At 38.6% G+C, this 22669-nt stretch overlaps 1 protein-coding gene across 2 annotated transcripts in view; it reads left to right on the forward strand.

Moving 5' to 3' along the window:
• The window catches only part of PRR5L (proline rich 5 like), a 78567-nt gene that overhangs the window by 52349 nt on the left and 3549 nt on the right, over positions 1 to 22669 (forward strand). For both annotated transcript variants that reach the window (XM_060764686.2, XM_067462731.1), the window contains exons 7-8: positions 5590 to 5730; positions 6457 to 6583. In XM_060764686.2, the coding sequence (XP_060620669.2) occupies positions 5590 to 5730; positions 6457 to 6583 (268 nt within the window). The remainder of the gene's footprint in view (positions 1 to 5589; positions 5731 to 6456; positions 6584 to 22669) is intronic.

The raw sequence follows: 22669 nt of genomic DNA on the forward strand, positions 1-22669 counted from the left end.
TCTCCACTGCCTTGGATCTTTGTGGCAGTCACATAGTGTCGGGACATAGATGCCTTAAAGGGCCAGACTCAGATTTAGTTCCAAAATAGAGTTTATTAAACAAAGAAAAAGGACTCAAAGACACTTAATTCAGTGTCTCTGGTCAAAACACAAAGGCAACGTAGGCAGCGACATAGTCAAACCGGTCTGAAATCAAAGAAGGGGAAATCCACACTCACGAGAATCCAAGCCGAGTCGAAGCACACACGAACGAAAGCAGTAACCTGTAGATCCAGTACCCAATGCCAACATGAGACAGGCAGCGACAAGAACCCAACGCACGGACATAAACCAACACCTTGCCTTCTGCGAAGATTCCCCATTTCAGAGCCTACTTTTATCTTACACATCATCATCATCAGATGAGCTGACCTCCGCCCTATCGTTATCTCTTGCAGCTGTTCTTGATTCCACACGTGAACTCCTACTCCCATCCCTCCAACTTCTCCATCTTTTGTCAAGACTTAGATCCCCCCAAGACTCAGATGTATTTCCTGGTTGCCAATCCTCATTACCAAAGAACCCCATAAATGTGTCACTAGACGTCGGCTCTGCACATACATCTTGTACCTCTTTTACCTTAGTCCAGTCCAATGTGTCACCCCCATCTTCATCACTCCCAGACCCATCACTCCCAGAGAAACCCACAAATGATTCTTCATCTGTGGGGACAGTAAGTATATCCCGGATCCTCTTCCTTTGTTGCTCCTCATCTGATTCTTACTCCTGAGTAACCCTCTTTGTTCCCCTATTCCCATCCATTGTATCTCCTTCCTCTCCCTCGCTCATTGACCATTCATCTCCAGAAAACCCTTCGAATGAATCTTCATCGGTAGGTGCCATAAGTATATCCCGGATCCTTTTCCTCATTCGACTCCTGCTCACAAGTACCTCTTTTCCCTCTTCTGGCACCCATACTACTGCTTGCAATGTTACTTACAGGCTCTACTACAACACATAGTTGTGGAGTGAAGTCCCAGATCTGTCCCTACATGGAAGTATGCAGCTGAAACTCATCTTGCAACTTGAATCTACCATTCTGTGTTACAAATACTCAACTAGTAAACAATACCAAACATACGTATACACAGGTGCAGATGGAACAGGATTGCTTTTTTTAAAAGAGTATCTTGCAGTGTATTTAAGTGGTGTGCATCTACCTCTTGCATTGCACATGTTCTGACCATGCGTAGGAGGCTCCACCTGATTTTTCTATAATTGAGGTCATCTAATCTGTGCATAATATATACCTTGACAAGTGAAAATAGCAATTCCAAAACCATATGCCATGACAAAAATGTTTTCTCCAGGGGCAATATTGTACCCTAACACAAAGCTGATGAAAATACTGATTCATGAACTAATGTTGAACGACAAACCATTGGCTGCAGATCTGGAACAGAAAAAAGTTGTAACAATCTGCTATTGTTGTTACTAAATTCATTAATATTCTGTATTTTCCATAATAGTGGAATCCAAGAAATCTTCCAAAAGTAAAAAAAAAAATCAGTCAAAATACGATATAGATATGGTACAGGTATTTGGCATACTAGGGGAAAGAGTTGCTGGCCTCCCACATCACTTTGGCTGAGAAGCATTGCTTTAAGAGATCAAAATGGCATTCAAACTAGAATTTAAAATAGAGCAGGAAAAAGCATTTCTGTTTATTTTCAAATTGTGTTTTGGCAATATTTCTACATCAAATTTTGATTAGGATTGCTGACAGTTGGAGTAGATGTATTTGGCAACAGTTAAAACTTCAGTCTTTCTGATTCTAGGAATGTATTCCCCTTTGTGATTCAAGGAATAAGTAAATAAAAATATGTGCTGGCCTCTCACTCTGTTGGCATCAATAAAAACCAACAATTTTAACCATTTTAAGTATTCAGACATAAGAATCTTAACTACTGAATATATTTTATATGGGAATTTTAAAGGTCAAAAACCAACTAAATCCATCCTCTTATTTTCAGAGAAGATGAACAATATTGGATAATTTCTTTATGTTTATTATACAATATCTATGTTTAATTTTGTTGAGATGAACATATTTTTTCTACAAATATTTGTGCAACCTAAATTAGAGAGGACTACAGTACTTGAGAATCAAGGGAATAATCTTGTCTAAGCAAGAGAAATTGCTGGCAGTTCAAATGTCAGGCAGAATGAAATGCCTAAGAAAGCTCTGTACCTTGTCTTTGCTTTTGCATCTGCCAGGGGCAATCTAGTATTGGTTGGCTTACATTTCTTCTGTCTGGATCTAAAATGTTAGGTAATACTCACTATCTCTCTCACTTATGCCAAGTCAGGAGACAGATCTATTTCATTACTGTCCCAGCTTTCAAAAAGAAACAATCAAATACAACGCAACTAAAGATGGCTAACTGTGGTCAAATGCAGGTTGAAATTTAAGGCTATATTTTTTTTAGAAAAACACGAAAAGGGTAAATTAGATACACAGTAATGTGAAGGATTGACAATATTGTGTTAGTTTATTGAGGATTTGTAAGAAGGGGAAGGATGCATTGTTTTGAACTTGACAGTGCCCATATTTATTTAAAACAGTGGTTCCTAACCTGTGGTTCGTGGACCATCAGTTGTCCGCAAGAACAAAAATATGGTCTGCTGCCTCACCATTACTTCACCGTTGCCTCAAAGCCATGTGGCAATGAGAGTGTCTGGTCTCACGAAATCCTCTTACACTGCCAAGGCAACAGGGATGTTGGCAGGGGAGAGGCTGACTACCCATGAAAGAGTCCTACTACCACATCAGCACTAGATTATTAAATACGGTTTTCTGTGGGTGAGCAGATGGCAACTACTAGATGGTCTATGTTCTGCATCAGAAACTAGAGCTGATGTGGTCTAGCCAATGCAATTTTCTGAATCAGCACCCCAAATAACCAAACCGAATCTGAAATTGAACAAAAACTGATTCGTAACCCTTTTGGTACTAATGTTGGAAAGTGGTCCCCAGTCAAATTGGTCCCTGGTCGAGTGGTCCCTGGTAAAAAAAGAAAGAAAGAAAGAAAGAAAGAAAGAAAGAAAGAAAGAAAGGTCGGGAACCACTGATTTAAAAGTATTCATAAATTATTATGAGGTTTGGCTAAGTTTATAGTATGTTTCTGACTGAAGAGAATAGAACTGTTTAAAACTTGGGAAGGCTTGCAGTCAGGTGTGGTTTGTCATCGGAACAATTCTGCAAAGAACAGGAGCTCAGATGTGTGACCTGGCAATATTTGATCTGCTTTACAGATTGCCTGTTTAAAATGAACAATTTATACAATGTTTATTGAAAAAAATTGAAGATGTTCAATACTAATGTTGACAATAACATCTTGATAGTTTATGTTATCAATGATGGATGAAATTAATGATTTTGCAAGCTTTTTTGAGATCTGTGAAATTCCTTTTACTATAGAAACACTAATTTCCCATAATGTGTATCTCTTTCTCTCTCTCCTCTGCTCTCTTCTATACTGGCAGCAGATGATAGCAGGTATGTGTTGGAATGCAGGCAGGTGAATGTGCCTCATTTGAGAAGACTTTAGTTCCTATTTTGGATATTAAATCACACCATAATTCTAAATATCTTATACAGACTAGAGGTGGTTTCTTTTTTGATTTACTGGAATGTGCTCCATATAATGTGTGTAGGATTGGAGTGTGAATCTGGTAAGAATGTAGTTGTACCATAATGGTGCTATTCTGCAATCCCTTTACCACAGACATGGACTTTTCTCAGAACAGTGTGCCATTCAAACATAGTTGTCTACTATTTGTTTTTCTCTCCTATGTTCCAAATTTTCATTTATCATAAAAAATCTGCTTGGGACAAAATTGCAGAAGAGGTGCATCTTGACTGGTAGTGCTAAAAGCCCTTGGGAAACACCCATTTATACAACTTTAAATGTGTGTTGCATGAAGTGAGATTTAAGAGTTTTTAATTTCAGGTCAGAGGATGAAAATTTGGTGCTGAACAAAGTGTTATTGATAGAGAAACATTTTGGGAATGATAAGGCTAGTAAAGAACTGACTGCATATGATGCTTCACTTGCAAATTAGTGTGTCACATTTTCACTATAATGGGAGATATTGAACTGTGAGGGAGGCAAGAATGCATATTACTATAGTGATGTGCTTCCATCTAAGTTGTGAAAAAAGACACTTTAACAAACAGGTAGTTAATTTGGTGATTAACTTAGTTGTATGTAAACATCCCTGTACGATAAAGACTGAACTTGCTAGTGTAAGGTTTTCAGATATGTGAAGAGTGTTGCTATTTCTTTCAGTATGTTTCTCAGGGCTGAACATAGATAGTTCTTTCACCCTTTTCCCAAAAGGCCTTTCTCCATACTGCTGACCATCATGTTTGCCATTTTCTGAACTTGTTCCAATTTATTTGTCAGTCTCTTCACATTGGTATTCTAGATGAGGCCCAGCTAGTTCAAAATAGATTGTACCTGGGACTTCTCATGTGCTTGAAAACTATATTCTATCAAAGCAGCCTTAAGTCACATTACTCTACTTCGCAGCTGTATTGCATTGCTACCATCCTTTTCCCTGCCATCAGCTGACTCTCCCTGTACATGTCTGCATATCTTTTCATTCCTGTTATTTTAAGATTAATAATGTGTGTATGCTGAGACAATATTGAGTTCCTCTTTGGGTAGATATCATTGATTTGACCTATCTTTGATTTGTATGTCGGAAACATATTTCATTCTGCCTATAGCTCTATTTTGGTTTTGTTGCATACTGATAACAACAGTCTTTAAGCAGGCAAAACATTTTATAGCAGAAAGACAGAGTCCTTACCTTTTGTTCTTACTTTGCATTTTTATGAACCTGTTAGTTGTATCATTAACCCCATTATGAATTGATGATTAACAAACATTGATTCCCTCCACTTCATTCCCTCTGCTTCATTGGTTGTAGATTGACTAAGCTATAGGTTAATTCCCATGGAGAATAGAGACCGTAGTTAACTTGAATGTAAAAGAAGAAGTTGTAAATTCTGCACTGGAACTATCAGCATTGAAGTAGGTGGGAAGGCACTTCGAATTGCTTAATTTTGGCAGCAGTTTGTTTGCCTATTTGCCCATAAACATATGGTAATGCAACACTATTTCAACAGCTGTTAACTTTTGCTAGCACTCGGTAAAGCACGATCTCTTACAGTAGCCTTAGAAATCTGGAAGTGTAACAGAAAGGTGTGAGATAACAGATTGGATTAATGCTATTTGTTAAAGTTCTTCAGACTATGTTGCATGGCTGTGAATGAATGTTGTTCCCACTATGTTGCCCCTGCATTTTTCTAAATATCTTTCTGACTCCATGCTTTAAAAACTAGCCATAAAATATTTTAAAACTTTTTTAAAAAAAAATGTAACCAATTCAGTGCTACTTTGTGTTCCTTGAAATTTCCATGCATTCACCCACAGCATTACTTCTGGCTTCTCCAAAGCTGGTGGCATTATACAAATATAATTGAATTTACCTCATTGTCAATGATTTTTCCTGTCCTGTATTTTTTCTTTGTGTGTACAGGGCCAAGAATTGACTGTTCGCCAAATTGCCTTACTCGGCTTCCGAGACTTGGTCTTATTAAAAGTCAAGATGGATGAATTTCTTCCTCGGGTCCAAAACAATCTTCCCCCTTCTATTGTCCAAATGCTTCTGATTTTGCAGGTATCATACAATCCATTCCCATGTCCCTTATGTATCTTGTTAAGATGATTTATAAATAGTGGGAAACCCTGTAGAGTTTTTAGTAATCTGTTACCTCATTGATCGCCAGGGTTGATTTTGCTGATCTGCCTGACTAGGCGGGTGTCCTCTTCCTCCCAATTCTTCCAGAAAGGATAGCATTATTAATATTACTATACTAAAGCAATAATACTAGCCACGTTTCCCCTCTTGATCTGGATCCACAAATATTGTTCTATGAATTATAAATATAATCCATAACAACCTATGGTTATTTCTGTCTTCTAGGATAAATTGTCAACTCTGAAAAATTTTGTACATCTGACAAAGTTACTTTTCGCTAATTAACACTTATGGCACAGTCAATTTCTTAGTACTTAAGATTTTACAAGTCCCTTGCTTTGATTTAAATTTTACTTCCAAACTAAATAATGCCAAATGTCAGTTGGAAAATGGTGATGATGTAGAGAGGAGTGAGAGCTGAAGAATATAGTTGACTGGTTAAAACGTGAAACTGTTCTTTCCCAACCTCAAATCTGATGTAGAAGATTTTTGTAGACTAGATCTCCTTTTTCCACTATTCTCATCTTTTTTAAAATAAAAAATGGATTCTGAGGCTATTATAAAACATCTATATCCATTCATATGAACTGGCGATGAATTGCTTGAAATTTATGTGTTTTCATAGTATTTCTACCTTTGTTACAGGGAGTCCATGAACCAACAGGTCCCAGTAAGGCCTATATGCAGTTGGAGGAGCTTGTTAAATTGGTTGTCTCTCCATACCTTGGTTTGTGTGAAGAACACTGCTTTCCTGACAGTACCTGTGCCCTGGGTAAGATGCATTATGATGGGTTACAGGACCTGACATTCATCATCTTTTTCTGCTCATGGCCACTTGGAACTCTGTGCCAAGTTCAGTTGGTAGCCAGAGTGTTCGTTCTTGTCCGAGTAGTGCCCCTGTATTGCTATAAACCCAATACAAAACACATTCAGTCGGATATAGTACCTTAAGACAAAAGAGAAGTGATATTCCTGTGGTATGTCTTGACACAAACTTAAAAAATTACAATCTCTTTTATAGCCATGAAGACCTTATCACTGCACAGTGTAAGAAAGAGATTGAAAAGGAAAGCATAAAACATCACTGAATGGATATTAATCAATGCAGCCTTAAATATAATTTATGTGTATGGAGATAGCCTTTGTTTCTTTTTATTGAGTGCTAAGGAGGTACTTATTCTTTGAAACCATCTTCTATGGGTGTTAAATCGATTTTTTTAAAAAAAAATAAAACCAAATTGAAACTCCACTAAACCTCAGTTATTCCTGACAGCTAAACACTAGTTATTCCCAGCCCTTTCAACTCTCCCTCCCACTTTTTAAAAATCTAAACACTTGCACAAGGCAGTTATGCATGTGCTAAAATCCTCTCCCTGGTGTTATAGGTTCTGGAGAAATCTTTATTTTAAAAAGCAGTAAAGTCGAACTCTAGGTCTTCTTTCTTTAAGGACTGGGTAGGGGGAGGGTGATTAAAATAATACATTATTTTTAAATGTAAAGGTGAGTAAAGTGGGATGTCTGTAGTGAGATATTCCTTCCAGAGTCTTGTGTGGGCCCAATGTGGGCTGCTGACCCCTGGAAGTTGCTGAGCCTAACATAAAATGGGGCTTATTCGTGCAGACAATGAAGGAATAATAATAATAATAAATTTTGAACTGCTATGGTTCTGTCTTAGAGTTTTTAGTTTGATGACACAATTGAGAGTTCTGATTAGGAATTCTAAATGCCTATAAATCCCTATACTGCCAGGCATAGAACACTATAGGATGGGATCAGGATAGTTAAAGTGGATGTAGTTCCATAGTGTGAATTGATCCCAGTTGACCTTATTTGATTTTTTTTTTGGGCATTAAGAGAACTTACCTATTTGCTGTCTTCTGGATATTTGTTATTGTTATTTGCCTTCAAGTTGACCAATTCAAGATGACTCTATGAGTGAGAAACATCCAAATCAACCTACCCTTAACAGGTCTTGCAAACTCAGAAATGTAGCTTCCTTGATTAAGTCTACTCATTTGGAGTGTGACCTTTCTCTTTTTGTAGTTCTCTCCACTTTACCAATCTTTACTAGTGAGTCATATTTTCTTATGGTATGTCCAAAATATCATCGTTTTTTTTTATGTCCACGATGTTTTCTTTTTCTACTGTAGTTTCTGATGCATTGCATCCCAACTATGCACTATGGCAAGTCAGGTTGTTGAGTTGGAAGGCATCAACTCGTAATGACTACGGGCTCATCTTCCTAATACTTAGTATTGGGCATTGTGATTATGAATATGACTGTAAAATCAGCAGTATCAGATTAATGTTTTTTCCCCAACACTATACTGTTTTTGTACTTGGCAGCAACTCTCCAGAGTCTGAGCCATCTTTCTCACTCCTACTACCTGAGACCATTGAACTAGAAATGCTAGTTAGAAGGATCATGTCATAATACATGAATACTTGTTGCATTGCGATTCCTAACATTATGTCTATATGTCTAGTTTCAGATTTAATCTAATGTGAAGTGACCCATTTCTGATGGTCTACTTGTCTCTCTTATGCCTGATTTAAAAGTCTGTCCATGTAAAAGAGGCATAGTGATAGCCAGTCCTGGGGTGTTAAAAAGGCCACAACTAGGCTTGGGCGGCTTCGTTCGTTAATTTCGTATTTCGTTATTAATTCATATTTAAATTAGCTTACGATCCAATATTGAGCCATGCAGGACTACTGTGAGGAGTAATTAAAAATCGAAACAATTTTTCCAATTTATTTCATATTGTTTCGTAATTGTTTCGTAATTGTTTCAAAATTGATTCGAAATTGTTTCGTAATTGTTTCGTAATTATTTCCGTATGTCTGGTGCAAGTTTTATAGTTTTTGTTTGTTTTATCAGTGATAAAAAATAAATTATCACACCAACAGTCAACAACAGAGGGAGAAGGAAGCTTCAGAAGTTCCCCCTGTCCCATTTGGAGGGGTTTTTAGTAGGCCTGTTTGATCAAGAAAAAATTTGTTTCTAAATTCGATTCTTAATTGGGGTGTTTTTTTGTTTCGATATTAAAAATATTTACAAAACTTACCAAAAAAATGTTTTGTTATTTACGAATTTTCGTTATTATTTACAAAACATTTTAGAAAAAAAAAATTTCTTGATCAAACAGGCTAAGTGTGAATGTTGCAGTAATGGTCACCAATGGCTTTCTCCCACCCTGGACATTCCATAGTATTAGAGATGATATATAACTCACCATTTGCCTAGTTTCCAACAGACCTCTGAGGATGCCTGCCATAGATGTGGGCAAAATGTCAGGAGAGAATGCTTCTGGAACATGGTCATATACAGCCCTGAAAACTAAGTCACACAAGCCGGATGGCGCGCGGAGGCCGCTTGTGAGCGCGCGCGCGCCATCCAATGGGCTCCGGCTCCTGCGCCCCCCCTCCTCCTCCTCCTCCTCCCAGCTGGCGCGCGCGCGCTCACAAGCGGCCTCCGCGCGCCATCCGGCTCCGGTTCCTGCGCCCCCCCTCCTCCTCCTCCTGGGAGGAGGAGGAGGAGGAGGGGGGGGCGCAGGAACCGGAGCCGGATGGCGCGCAGAGGCCGCTTGTAAGCGCGCACGCCATCCAAGCGGCCTCCGGCTTCTGCGCCCCCCTCCTCCTCCTCCTCCTCCTCCTCCTCCCAGCTGCACTTCCTGCAACACAGCTGGGAGAAGGAGGAGGAGGAGGAGGGGGGCGCAGGAGCCGGAGGCCGCTTGGATGGCGCGCGCACGCTCACAAGCGGCCTCCGCGCGCCATCCGGCTTCCAGCACTGCAGCACCACTCAGCAGCAGCCTCCATGCCATTAACGAGCGGAGCTTCAGCTCGTAAAATACATGGGGCTGCTGCTTCGATATTTTTAAACCCTTCCGGGTTTAAAAATATGTTTTGATATCGCGTCGGATATTAAAAAAATAACGATTAAAAAACGAAAAACGAATTAACGAAACAAAACCGACAGGCCTAGTTTTTAGCATATTGCGCAATCGCGTCTGCCATTAACGAATCGATTCGTAATTTTACGAAATTTCGTATATTTTGAACTTTTTAAAAGTAAAATTTCGGAATTCTTTAAAAAAACGAAACGCAAGCCCCCCCCCCTAAAAACGAAACGAGTTTAGAACCAAATTTTTCCGTGGTTACCCAAGCCTAGCCACAACCATTGAATTTGTAGATCGCAAGGGCCCTGTAAGGGAGAACTTCTCTCTTCCAGCAGGCCTACCCAGACAGTCTTTAAACATGAATTTTAAATGCATGTTCTTTGTTTAATCTCAGTTTTGTGCATTTTAATATGTATTTTATAGAGATACGTTTTGGTGTGTAACTTTTATAGAGGCACATTTTAATATGTGCATTTGTGGTGTTTTTTTCCTGTGATTTTAATTGTTCTGTAACTTGCCTCGAGCCATGAGGAGAGGTGGGAAGTAAATAAATAAATATTAATATTATTTGATACATAACAAGATTACTGCAAACAAGATCACTATGCTGGCTTTTGTATTTGATAATAATAATAATAATAGTAATAGTAATAATTCTATTCATGTCCAGTGGCTTTATTATTTTTCTTTAAGGCAGCCTCCCCTGAAAGAACAATTAAAAACAAAACATAGTTTAAGATGATATTTTTAAAAATGAATTTGGGGAAGTGTCCTTAGCCTGCATTAAAATCCCTAGGTTGCATAAGAATGCAGAATTCTTATCTCTGCTGTAAAATAAACCTGCTGTGTATGGTTAGGGATAGTCAATATTGCACACATCTTGAGTCCATGCATGCTGCATAATTATAGTATTATTATTTTACATTAACTTCCAGGTTTCCATCCTGTGGAATTCTGAGGTTTGCACTTTGTGGAGACAATGCAGCATATATTGAAAAAGACTGCTTTCTAAACTGTCAGTCCCAGTTGTCTATATTGAACAGAACTATGGCTGCTTAAGTAGAAATACAGAACTTTTATTCTGTACTATGCATGAGCCAGTGTCCAGTTGAAAAGGGGAGGGAAACCCACATAATTAAGCTTATACCTGGAAAATTCAATTCTGTGACTGTTCACCAGGAACAAAGTACCACTGGTTGTAATATTCTGTTTATCAAAGACTGCTGTCCTTGTTCTCCTTTTAAATTGGGCCTATTGTGGCAGAGAGTGGAAACTATCTGGTCACTTTATTCTTTCAGATGTAAAGATCTGTACTGTCTTTCTGGAGAAGTGCAGGAGCAATGTTTTTACTTTTATGAGTTTTAATGTGTAGTTTTAATTTGGTGGGCATTGGAAAATCTTACCTGCTCATGGAATTCCTCAGAGTACTGAATTCATTATTGGCTTGATCTGTTCTATTTGTAGCGCTGATTACTGTTAGTTGAAGTGAAGACTACAGGGCAATTTCATTGTCTTTATAGATTGGATTCTTTCCTTGAGCTACTTTTCTCCAACTTCATAGATCATTTGTGTTGGAGTGTTCTGTCTAAATCAGTGGTTCTCAACCTTCCTAATGCCGCAACCCCTTACTCCACTTCCTCATGTTGTGGTAACCCCCAACCATAAAATTATTTCCATTGCTGCTTCATAACTGTAATTTTGCTACTGTTGTGAATTGTAATGTAAATATCTGATCTGCAGGATTTTCATTCACTGGACCAAATTTGAATACTGGTGCGGTTGGAGGGGGATTGATTTTGTCATTTGGGAGTTGTAGATGCTGGGATTTATCGTTAACCTACAATCAAAGAGCATTCTGAACTCCACCAATGATGGAATTGAACCAAATTTGGCACATAGAACTCCCATGACCAACAGAAACTACTGGAAGTCCAGAGAGCACTGTGGACTCAAATAATGATGGATCTGGACCAAACTTGGCATCAGTACTCAGTATGCCCAAAAGTGGACACCGGTGGAGTTTGGGGGAAAATAGACTTGACATTTGGGAGTTGTCGTTGCTGGGATTAAAATTACTGTGTTTTCTGATGGTCTTTGGTGACCCCTCTGACACCCCTCATGACTCCCCCAGGGATCCTGACTCCTAGGGTGAGAAATGCTGCTCTTACACCTTTTTACTTAAATCTCACTGAGTTTAAAGGGACTTAGTTTTGGATAAACATGATTATGATTTCATTCTTGGATTCATCATTGTTACCATTTGTTTCTGCCTGGATAAATCTTCTCTCAAAGCTCCAGGTTTGGGAAATGTGGAGTGATATCAACCCACTTTGTGGGAACAGCAGCCCAACCATTAAAAGAGAAACAGGTTGGTAACATTGTATCTCCTTGCATTGCAAAATCTAAGCCAACTGCAAATAAATGTCATGAGTAAACTAGGTGTAAAATCTCACAGTACAAACTTCTTCACAGCACAGCTTTCTGTTCATCATGACCCTAATAAAATAATGACCCTTCTCCCACAGAAGGAAAATAATACAAAGTGTACAGGACTTACATTATGGTGAAATTGTTTATTTGGAAGGCAGCCCTGTGGTTCTTGTGTTATCTTCTAGTCTGCCAATAAAACAAAGGATTGGTGTCATAAACCACAGTTTTATGGCGTCTATGGCCTTGAAAGAAGTATGGATACAAAATTTGTATCCATATTTCACATTCATTGCCCTCATTCCCATGCATGTAGACACACAGGCAAAGCAATTTGATGTCACGCCACAGAAAAGCAGTTGTGGAGTTCTATTTGGGAGTATGTTTCAATTGCTTTTAATGGACCATTTCAATGCCTGTGGACTTTATATAGAAATCAAGTGTTCTCCAATAAACCCAGGCTAAATCTGGTTGCTAGTTCCAATTAGAGTGGACTGTGCAAAAAGTTGCTGTTGATTCAATAGCCCTGATGTAGTTGGGATTAGTAATCAGATTTTACTTCAATCTTGTATGTGTTATTTTGGGCCCTATGGAACTTTAGTAAGGATATGGAGAATACTTGTGAATTTCCTTGTCCTTGATTATCAAGTGTTTCAGCATATCAGTTTTTTCACCATTATCAGTCCCCTGTTCCCCCCATGTCTATTCAATTTATAAATAAGTACACTGTACTGTGGTTCTGTTTTCACTATTAATTTGTGTGTAGGAAAGTTTTAACACATAGGCAGCATTAAAACCACTTTCTCTTGCACTTTTTCTATCCTTTGACTATTTAGGGTTGAATTTGATATTATAAGGCTCCTATTGAGCCATGTCTTCACTGGTTTTTATGCTTGTGACATTCCTTTAAATCAGTCCCAGTTCCTATATTATCCTGTTAACAGTTTATAAAAAGAAGTGTGTGAAGTGACTTCATTTTTTTCTCACTCCACATTTTGCCACTTTCCAGTGACCTGGTGATGGAAATGTTGATTGAGATCACATTTTACACCTTTCTCTTCTTCAGTGTTGAGATCCCTTGGTTCCTGATGCCAGTGTTCCTATTCCCTTCCTTTCTGTATTCTTGAAAGCAAGGTTAAACAATATCTCCATCTACTGGCAGTTGGAAGAAAGCAATTCAGTTCTCTTTAGTGAGTATGAATACCGAACAGCTTTATACTTTTTGAATGAAGGTGTCAGAAATTGATTGCTAGGTGTAAACAGTACAATACCTCCATCCTTGATGATGAAACTGTTCTCTTTGAGGCGGTTGCAGACTGCAGGGGTGGCATAGATTGCAAGAGAAATCCAAGACATGTAAGAGGAATGAGGAAAAAGGAAATTTGGAACTGAAGGCCAAGGGAATTTCATTGAGTTGACTTTTCCCATAAAATGGATGAAGTGTCCATCTGCGGGAAATTTTCTATGTGACACTTTTTGGGTCCTGTGTATAAGCCCTAGAAGATTTGCTCACTACTTTTGGCCATCTTTGGCACACTTATTAAGCTTAAACTGCATTTTTGGCAAGAGAATCTCTAGCACAAATTTAATTTCCCTTCTATTCTGCTTTATTATGTGAATTTGTAGCTTTGCTCCTCCTGAAATGTGATGGTGTTTATATTACTTTCCCTTGCAGCTGTTCTGTGGCTTTTTTTGTACTCCATCTCATTTTCCCATCCTCTGTTTTATAACTAAGTGATCTGAGTAATTCATGATCTTTTTTTCATTCTCTTATTCTTACAGTTCCTGTTCCTGTTACTTTCAATATATATCCTCTGGCTTTTTGTGAGCTGGAAGCAGTGGCTCCTACATTATAGAAGAATGACTGATTGACTAACTGACTGAGTGATTGATTGATCAATACACTACTTAATTACTGAGATATATGTGTGTGGGTTCATGTGAAGTGAATTGTGAACGTGACCTGGCAGCTGAAGATGGAATCAAAAACTATAAATTCATCCCTTTAAATTGGTTTTGAACCTTCTTTGGCTCCTCTACATATAATTCATATATGTTTCACTAATCACAACCTTTACTCAGTCAGTGATATAGTGAAGCCAGGACTCGTAAGGTCAAAGCTTCAGTTTCACTAACAGTGACTATCATGTATCTGCTGCCCTCTTCCCCATTTCCCTTTAGCTGAGTTTAGCTTCAGTTCCCACAGTAGCTGCAGTGGGAATGGACTTCCCCAGCAACAGTGTATTGTTATGAAGTATCCCAGCTATAGTCCAAACATTAGTTTTAGTAAAGACCACTTCCTGGAGATGAAAACCGAAAATTCACTACATCGCTAGCTAACTCAAGATGGCTTCCTGTATTGTGAACTCTGCATGTGGATATTGCTTGAGGGACTATGGTGACAAGGTCTGCATTTCAAAATGTATTGCTACAACATGACGTTTTACTTTTCTTACAACTTATTTACATCTCAAGTGAGTTTCCACAGCTTTATGGGTTTGCATAACCATGACTTCCTATATGCATTTGCAGTTAGATATCATGCCAGTCTCCAATTAAATGACCAATGAAAAATAATCCCGGAATTTGGGGATTTAATAATACTTAAGTGACATTCATCCCATTTACAAGTGGATAATCCAATTGAATGAGGTTAAGGGGACCAGCTAAGCAAAACTCTGTGAGATATTGCAGTGAAAGACTTTCCTTGTTAGTCCATCTCTCAACACTTTGGTCCCAAGTTGCAGCCCACTTTCTATTTTCAGTGTCGTCTGTTTTGCTCAGTTGAACTTGCTGATCTTTTTCTCTTGTTGCTTCACTAAGAGTGCAGCAATTTTCCGAATGCTCTTATAACCAGAATATCACAGGTAACCATAGTGTATAGGGTGGCAGAACAAAGCATTCAGTGTTTCTGTTTGCTCTTGGCTTAGATGCTTCCAATTTACTAAATCCAATATTAGATTTTTGGAACACATTGCCTTTTGGACACACTTTTCCAACTGCTTTTTATTACTGTTTCAAGATGGAAGGGAACTGTTGGACCTGAAGCTTCTGAACAAATGAAATATATGAGAAACTTGCAAAATCTAATTTTGAAAAGTGGAATCATATGCTGGCTACCAGAATAGATGTATTCAGCTCTTTCTTCATCTCATCTGATTTGAAATAAATAAACCCAGCAATTTAGAAGAGCTCTGGCATGGAAATTCTGAGAAGCAGGAGACAACCTGGGTTTTGTATAAACTTTTTGCATCCTTTTACAACCACCAGATTGACACTCTGCTCTGGTCTGCTACATATCCATGTACTAAATAACAATGTTTGGAGCTAAAGGCAATACTATAGTAGTAGTAGTAGTAGTAGTAGTAGTAACAGTAGCAGTAGCAGTAGTAGTAATAAATAATTCTTGCCTGCTTCTCACAGCTTGAGGCGAGTTAAAGCTGTACTAAAACATAAACAAGCACACAATCATTTTAAATCACTCTGCAAAATACACATACCTTCATAAAATACATATCAAAATATTCAAAACAAAAACGATCACATCGAGCTTCTGAAGGTTCTAATAATGGGTTGGGGGGGGGCATTTGGGTTAAGCATCTCACCACTCTGAACAGCTCAGCTAGGTGAGAATCTGCAGGCGCAATGCATGCATAAAAGAAAGCTTTCTTTGCTACATGTATTGCCACCTTATAGGAGCGAAGGTGCCCTCTACACCATGTCTTGTCACATAAAAGTCTTTTCCACCATCAGCACTCTAGTTGTTCTTCTGATTTCATTTCCCTGAGGGTCTCTGTATACTGGGGAGCATTATTTGTAATGAGTTAAAGAGGACATTTGGGAGCAATCATGTCAATAGCCCTGGTTAGATATTGATTCCACTTTTTGACCAGGGATTCAACAGCATTGTCAGTGATTATTTATTTATTATTTATTAGATGCACTTATTGACCGCCATTCTCAGCCCTTACGGGCTGATGCCAGCCATAGAACCCTCTGAGGTAGTGGTTCTCAACCAGTGGGTCCCCAGGTGTTTTGGCCTACAACTCCCAGAACGCCCAACCTGTTTACCAGCTGTTAGGATTTCTGGGAGTTGAAGACCAAAACATCTGGGGATCCACAGATTGGGAACCACCTCTCTAAGGCCTTCTGGAATTTTAAAGGGTTCATTAGCCTTTGAGGGTGGACCATTTTAATAGGTCTTCCATGCGTGCAAGGGTAGGTTGTGATACTAGTCTTGACCAGGAAATGATCTGTCCATGGCAACTTGGAGGTATTGGTGACCTCTGCTCACAGATCTGTATGTTCTGAGCTGAAAATCACATCAACACTGAATGTGTTGGTCCGGAAACCAGTTGGGATAGGGTCATGTTTGTCATGGATACCATGAACTCCCAAGCTGCACCTTACAAACTGGCCTTCAGTGGTGTGTTAAAGTCACCCAGAAGCAAAAGTCTGGGAGACTCCAGGAACACATCTGAGACCAATTTCATGAGCTCAGACCAGTTTTGTGAGCTCAGTACCATCCAGTGGGGTGGACGGCACATTAACAGAATCCCCAGTCTGTCCCTGGTTTTAAGACTTAGGTACACACACTTAATGTGATTCAACTCCATAATATGTTCTTGCCAGGTTAAGATGGTTTTTATAGACCACAGCTAACCCCTGTCCAGTTTCCCTTACCTGCTCACTGACATAGTACCCAGCTGGGAGGGCTTGGGCCCAGGTTGAAGCAGTATCATTTCCCAGCTAGATTTCAGTGAAGCATGAGACAGTGGATCATTCCTCAGTTGGCAGATTTATTTTTGAAAGAAAAACAGCTATCCATCTACATCCTGTACAAAAGCTGGGGAACTATCTAACGATGGTGTTATGGGAAGGGAGCATGGCCTCCAGGAAAGGACCAGGTAATAAAGCCTGCAGGAGGATTAGATCCAATACCATGATTCTACATCTATGGCCCAGTTTCAAACTCTCTGAAGAACTGTATTTTCCTGTAATTTTGAGAAAGATCTGAGAGAGAGAGAGGTCATATGTTATTAGCTACATGTGGTTTCCCTTGTATTTCTTTTTAACTATGAGCCACCATGGGCCCCAATCTTAAGTAAAAAATAAAGTAAAAATAAAGTGATTGATATTTGGTCTTGCGCTATATTAATATCCCTTTCTTTGTGCTATTGCTACATTAGATATGGGAATTATGTGAAAAGAGTCAGAACTGGGCTTTTTAGTCAACACTCTGAAACAGAGATGAGCAAAATGTGGGTTGTATAACCTCTCAATGTGGATTTTTCAGGTCCCCAAGGGCTCTCCAATTTAAATATTTTAATTTTTTTTAAAAAAATGTAAAAAAATCCTGCATGCTTCCTGCAAGTGTTGACCTCTTTTTGAGATTGGTACCATGAAGTAAACAAAATGTTTCTTTTTGTTCCACTTCTCAGTTTTAAAATGTATTTTGTGGGCCCAAAATAGCTTGGAGAGCCTAATGCTATGCTGAACCTGCTCCCAGAGCAGTTGTCTAGATCCTCAATTCCCAGAAACCTTGGTCAAATTGGCCAATTATTAAAGCTTCTGAGAACTGAAGTCCAAAACACCAAAGGAACCAAAGTTTGAGAACCACTGCCCTAGAGGTCCTAGGGGGTATTTTAATGAAAAAATCCTGGAATTAATGGCATAACAGTAGTCCACACCTCCACACTTGCTTCTCATCCCTGCCCTATAGCCTTTCGGGGAGGCAGGGTTAACTCTAAATGAGAGAGATACTGGAATAATATGTTCCACCCACATCTATAGTACTTGTGGGGTGGGATGAGATCCTCCAACAGGACTACTAGGTGTCAGTGTATTAAGGATGGGTTGGCATCGGTTGGTGCATAATGCTACTTTTTATGGCTTCAGTCCATTGCTTTAAGGAATTATTACTATTTTCCATTCTCCCTCACTCAACTGTTTAGTCAGTCTGCATAATTTCCACAATGCTGTATTCTCAGTGGTAGAATGCAGAAACCTGCTGGTCCATCAGAATTCAGTATAATGTCTAAGCTTGATCAATGAAGACAAGATTTTGTGCTAGAATCTAAGGAGGGAAAGGGAAATACGACAATGGTAGGAAGGAATATTTCCTCCTTTGTTCTTAAAAAGATAAGACAGTATTCTACACAATAGGTCCATGTGCTGCTGTCAATAGTGCTGCCCATAGCTTTTAAAGTGCCAGCAGGAGAAAATGGGGGAGGAATACTGCTTGCTCTAACATACTTTGTGCAGAGACACAGCAAAGGGACTTTATGATTTCACACTATCCACACTGAGGGTGGAAACAGACAACTTCATTTCATAAGCCTTGATAGAGACAGGCAAGTCACTGAACTCTGTATTGGGGTTTGCAATAAGAAGCAATAGTGAAGAGTAGTAAAATGTCTTCTCCCATGTTTCAAAATATGATTGTAATTGTGTCCTCTTCCCTCACGGCAAACATATAAATTCACACACAATAGTCATTGAACTGATAGATATGGCCCTGGCAGCTGCCACTAGTATTCTGTTTTCTCTTGATTTTTTGTGCCACTGGTTCTGGGTCAGGACTCCCCTCCCCTTGCATGCTGTCTCTGGAACATACTTGTGAAAACACCATATATCAGTTATCCAAACATTCAGGCTAATAGAGCAGCAGATGAATGATAGGAAGAAAGCTTTCTCTCTTCCTTGATGAAAGAAGAAGTCAATATGAAAGCATTACCCAGGTGGGCATTCTCCTCTGACTTAGATTAAAAATATCACAGAACTGGTGTGTTTTTCTCCTCATTTTTAAAGCAAAGAGCACAAGATGCTCAGACATCATTCGAGACAAGGAAATCTAAAGCTTGGCATTTTCTTTACTTTTTTTCTTTGTCACCTATGAATATGACTGTGTATATTCAGGGTGGTTTTTATCTTGCTATTGTGTGCCTTCAAGTTGTTTCCAGATTATGATGAATCTAAGAAGAATCTAGCAATATTTTTTGCAAGATTGGTTTAGAAGTTTGGTTTGCTGTTGCCTTCCTCTGAGGTCAAAAAGTGAGATTTGTCCAAGGCTATCTGGTATGTTTTCATGGTTATGCAGAGATTCAAACCCTGGACCATTGTTCAAATCACTATGCTATGCTGGGTCGTTTTTATTACTGCTTCGTTTATTGATTTGGAGTATTCTGTATCTCCTCCCAGCCAACAAAGGCTTATGAGGCAATGAGCAACTAAAATCAATTAAAACAATACCAAGATAAAAAATATTCTTATAACCTAGCTTTAAAACCGTCAAAATGGCAATTTCAGGCATTGTGTGGAGCAGCAATGGTTGTCTTTAAAAGGACAGAGCCAGCCTAACTTTCACAATCATTGCAATGCTACAGAGAATGCCTAGAAATGTGCATCCACCAAGTTAACTTCACAAAGGGTTGTGACATGCAACAATGCTTCCTCTAAAGATCTCAATTTTTGGCAGGTTCATATTAAAGGGGTGGTCTTTTAGATATTACGACTTAAAATGATCTAGGGTCAAAATCAGCATCTTGAATTGAGTTCCAGGCAAATTGAAAACCAAGGTAGTTCTTTCAGGACCAGTGTTACATGGTTACCAAAATGACACCATTTTGGCTACATTATTTTACATCAGCTGCAGCTTACTAATGTTTTTCAAAGGCAGCCCCATGTGGAGTGCATTACAATAATCTAATTAAGAGGTAATTAGGGCATGAATCACTGTGGCCAAATTTGCCTTCCCCAAGGAAGGGCACACCTGGCATACCAGCTGAAGTTATGCAAAGGCACTCCTGGCCACTGCAGCATAGCTTTCCAGGAGCCATACTGGGTCCAAGATCACCCCAAGCTATGAACTTGTTCTTTCAAAGAAAGAGCAACCCTACCCAGAAAAGGCTGCGAGCCCAATCTCAGGTTGGATTACTTACTGACTGGCAGCATAAAACTAGAGCAAGCACTATGGAAACATCTTTCCTTGAAGAGGTATGGATAAGAAACATATTGATCTTTTCCTAAACTGGGAAGCAGTTACATGTACACATATATAGTACTCTGTCAGTTATCCATGATTAGAGGTATGCCTCAGATAATCAAGTCTCTGAGATGGAAACTTTTTTATAGTGTCTTTTTATGCTTGCCCAGTCTCCCTGTTTCTCTGTGTCCTTACCATCACCATTGATGTGATGGTGAAGAACTGGCAAAACACAAACTTTCACAATCAAGGAAATGCTACAGAGAAAGCCCAGGAATGTGCTTTTGGTATTTTGTTGCAGAAGCATGCCTCTGTCTTTGGAATCTCTTGTTGAGTATGTGTGAACAACAAAGAGAGAGACAATGGATAAGTTTCGCCAGTGTCTCCCCAATCCCAGCATGTTTAAGAAGCATAGATCTATAAATTTGGCCACTGGAATAGAAATTATTAGAAAAGGATTGACTAGTGAATTAAAAAATCATTTCTGGATCAATGTTTTTGTTTATTCAGGCTTCTTTGACCTGGTTGTTTCATTACTTGTTCATATGTGAATAAAAAGTTTGCTAAAACATATTCAAATTGTTTTCCTTTTTGTGCTGTATGAACCATAATCCCTCTCCTTTCCATTTTATTTCTGCCTCTTTAATACCAAAGGGATTTTTTTTTTAAAAAAAAGAGTGATAATGCTCTGAAACACATCTGCTCTGACAGCTGACATATACCTGTACTGGATACTGTGCCATACCATTAATTTGGTGATTTTTGTGTAGCTGGAACAGCATGCATCAATGTGTAAGGACACAAAGGGATATGGGAGGAGGGATAAAAGCGTAATTTAGCATAAAATCCATAAGGGTTCCAAGGTAACATTTTTTGTAATTATTGGTTACAGAAAAGCATACTGCAATAAATGTGTTTGAGTATTTATCTTGAGTGTATGCACTTTCAGCACTGATGCTGAAAGGGATGGGTTTTTTTTAAAAAGAATCTCATTATTTCTTCCAAATGTACAATTCACTTTGACATAATTTATGTCAATTATGTGTTCCTGTTTTAGAATCTAAGGTGAAATTCAGAAATGTACTTTCTCTCATCTCCCTTATATTACAGGAAATATTTAATGGGTTGAATGAATTTAGTACTGAATTTACTAAATCCTATGGCACATCAGCAATGTGGTCATGGCCCCTGTGGATAATCTTTCCTAGCTTCATAAATCATGGTTGATGGAGTCAGCGTAGAGCACTTCCAAAGCCTGGAAGTAATTTGTTATAGTAATAATGGCTACCTGTAATGGATTACTTTCTGAGAGCAGCAACATTGTTTTTTTGTTTTTTAAAAACCCCCAGTGGGTTTTTGAGCTGCTGTGTAAATTGTTTATTGTATATGTTGAAATGTGAACTATCGAAGGCTACTCATTTGTGGGGTATGAAGAGGAGCGTTCCCTTTTTCCCTCTTGGAAGGTTCTCTTTCTAGTTTTCTTTCTTTTCTTTCTTTTAAAGCTCTTTAGCCTTGAGCTGCAGAGTGGTGCCAAATTCTGTTGTTTGCTTTGATGTTCCCATGTGTCTACCAAATGGCCACATCAGCTATGATAGGTGAAAGTGTGGGACTCATGTGGTCTTCCAGTTGTTGAACTTCAAGTTCCAGTGGCCCTAGCCACCAAAATCAGTGGTGAGGAATATTAGGACTTGTCATTCATTAGTATCTGGGAGAAAATGTGATGTTTAGAGGAAATACCATTATCCAGTGTTGCTGTATGGCACAGAACCCTTGCTTAACTATTTAGAAATTGGATGAAGGATGTGTGGCCACTTCCTATGTTGTAAAGATAAAGAGAATGATTAAAGCATCACTAACAAATGGCATACTACATTATGTTTCTCCCACCCTAATGTGTGAATGTTGACACATTTGTTTTCAAGACTATATATACTTCAGGTTTTGAGCCCTTTTTCCTTTTCATTCTTTTCTACTGTCTGGCCAACCTTCAATACTTCACTCCTGTTATTATTGACCACTCAATTTCAGTATCTGTTATCAAAATGATAGGAAAATTTGGAGAGACAATGACTTTATTCAATGCCTTTTGGCAATTATGGTTCTTATAATTTGGAAAGAATGATGGAATGTATAGTTGAAAATAGTCAGAGCTTAATTTGAGATTGAATCAAATTCAACACAAACTTGTCTTCTTGTCCATGAATCTTGTATAAATAAAATATATAAGAAATTTGTCATGTACAATTTTGCTAAACTTTAAAAGGTTCTTAATCTTCCAATCTGGAACCATTCAAATATAGGGTCTTATGCAAATGACTTTGACTTTTCCTCCCCCTCCTTTCTCCAGGGAACAATTTCCAAAGTGTCTTGGTACAACCTGAAGAATAGTTGGTTATGATTTTCTCTGTGTATTGATTGTCTCCCCTTCATGTTTGTAAGGAGTGTGGCAGAAGAATGTGTAAAAGGCTTTCTGTTCTGCAATATAATTCAGTCATATTAGATGGCAATAATTATATTGGCTGGTTTTGATCCAAAGTTTCTATGCATGGTC

The sequence above is a fragment of the Anolis sagrei genome, chromosome 1, assembly GCF_037176765.1.
Source record: "Anolis sagrei isolate rAnoSag1 chromosome 1, rAnoSag1.mat, whole genome shotgun sequence".
In the NCBI taxonomy this organism is placed as follows: domain Eukaryota; kingdom Metazoa; phylum Chordata; class Lepidosauria; order Squamata; family Dactyloidae; genus Anolis; species Anolis sagrei.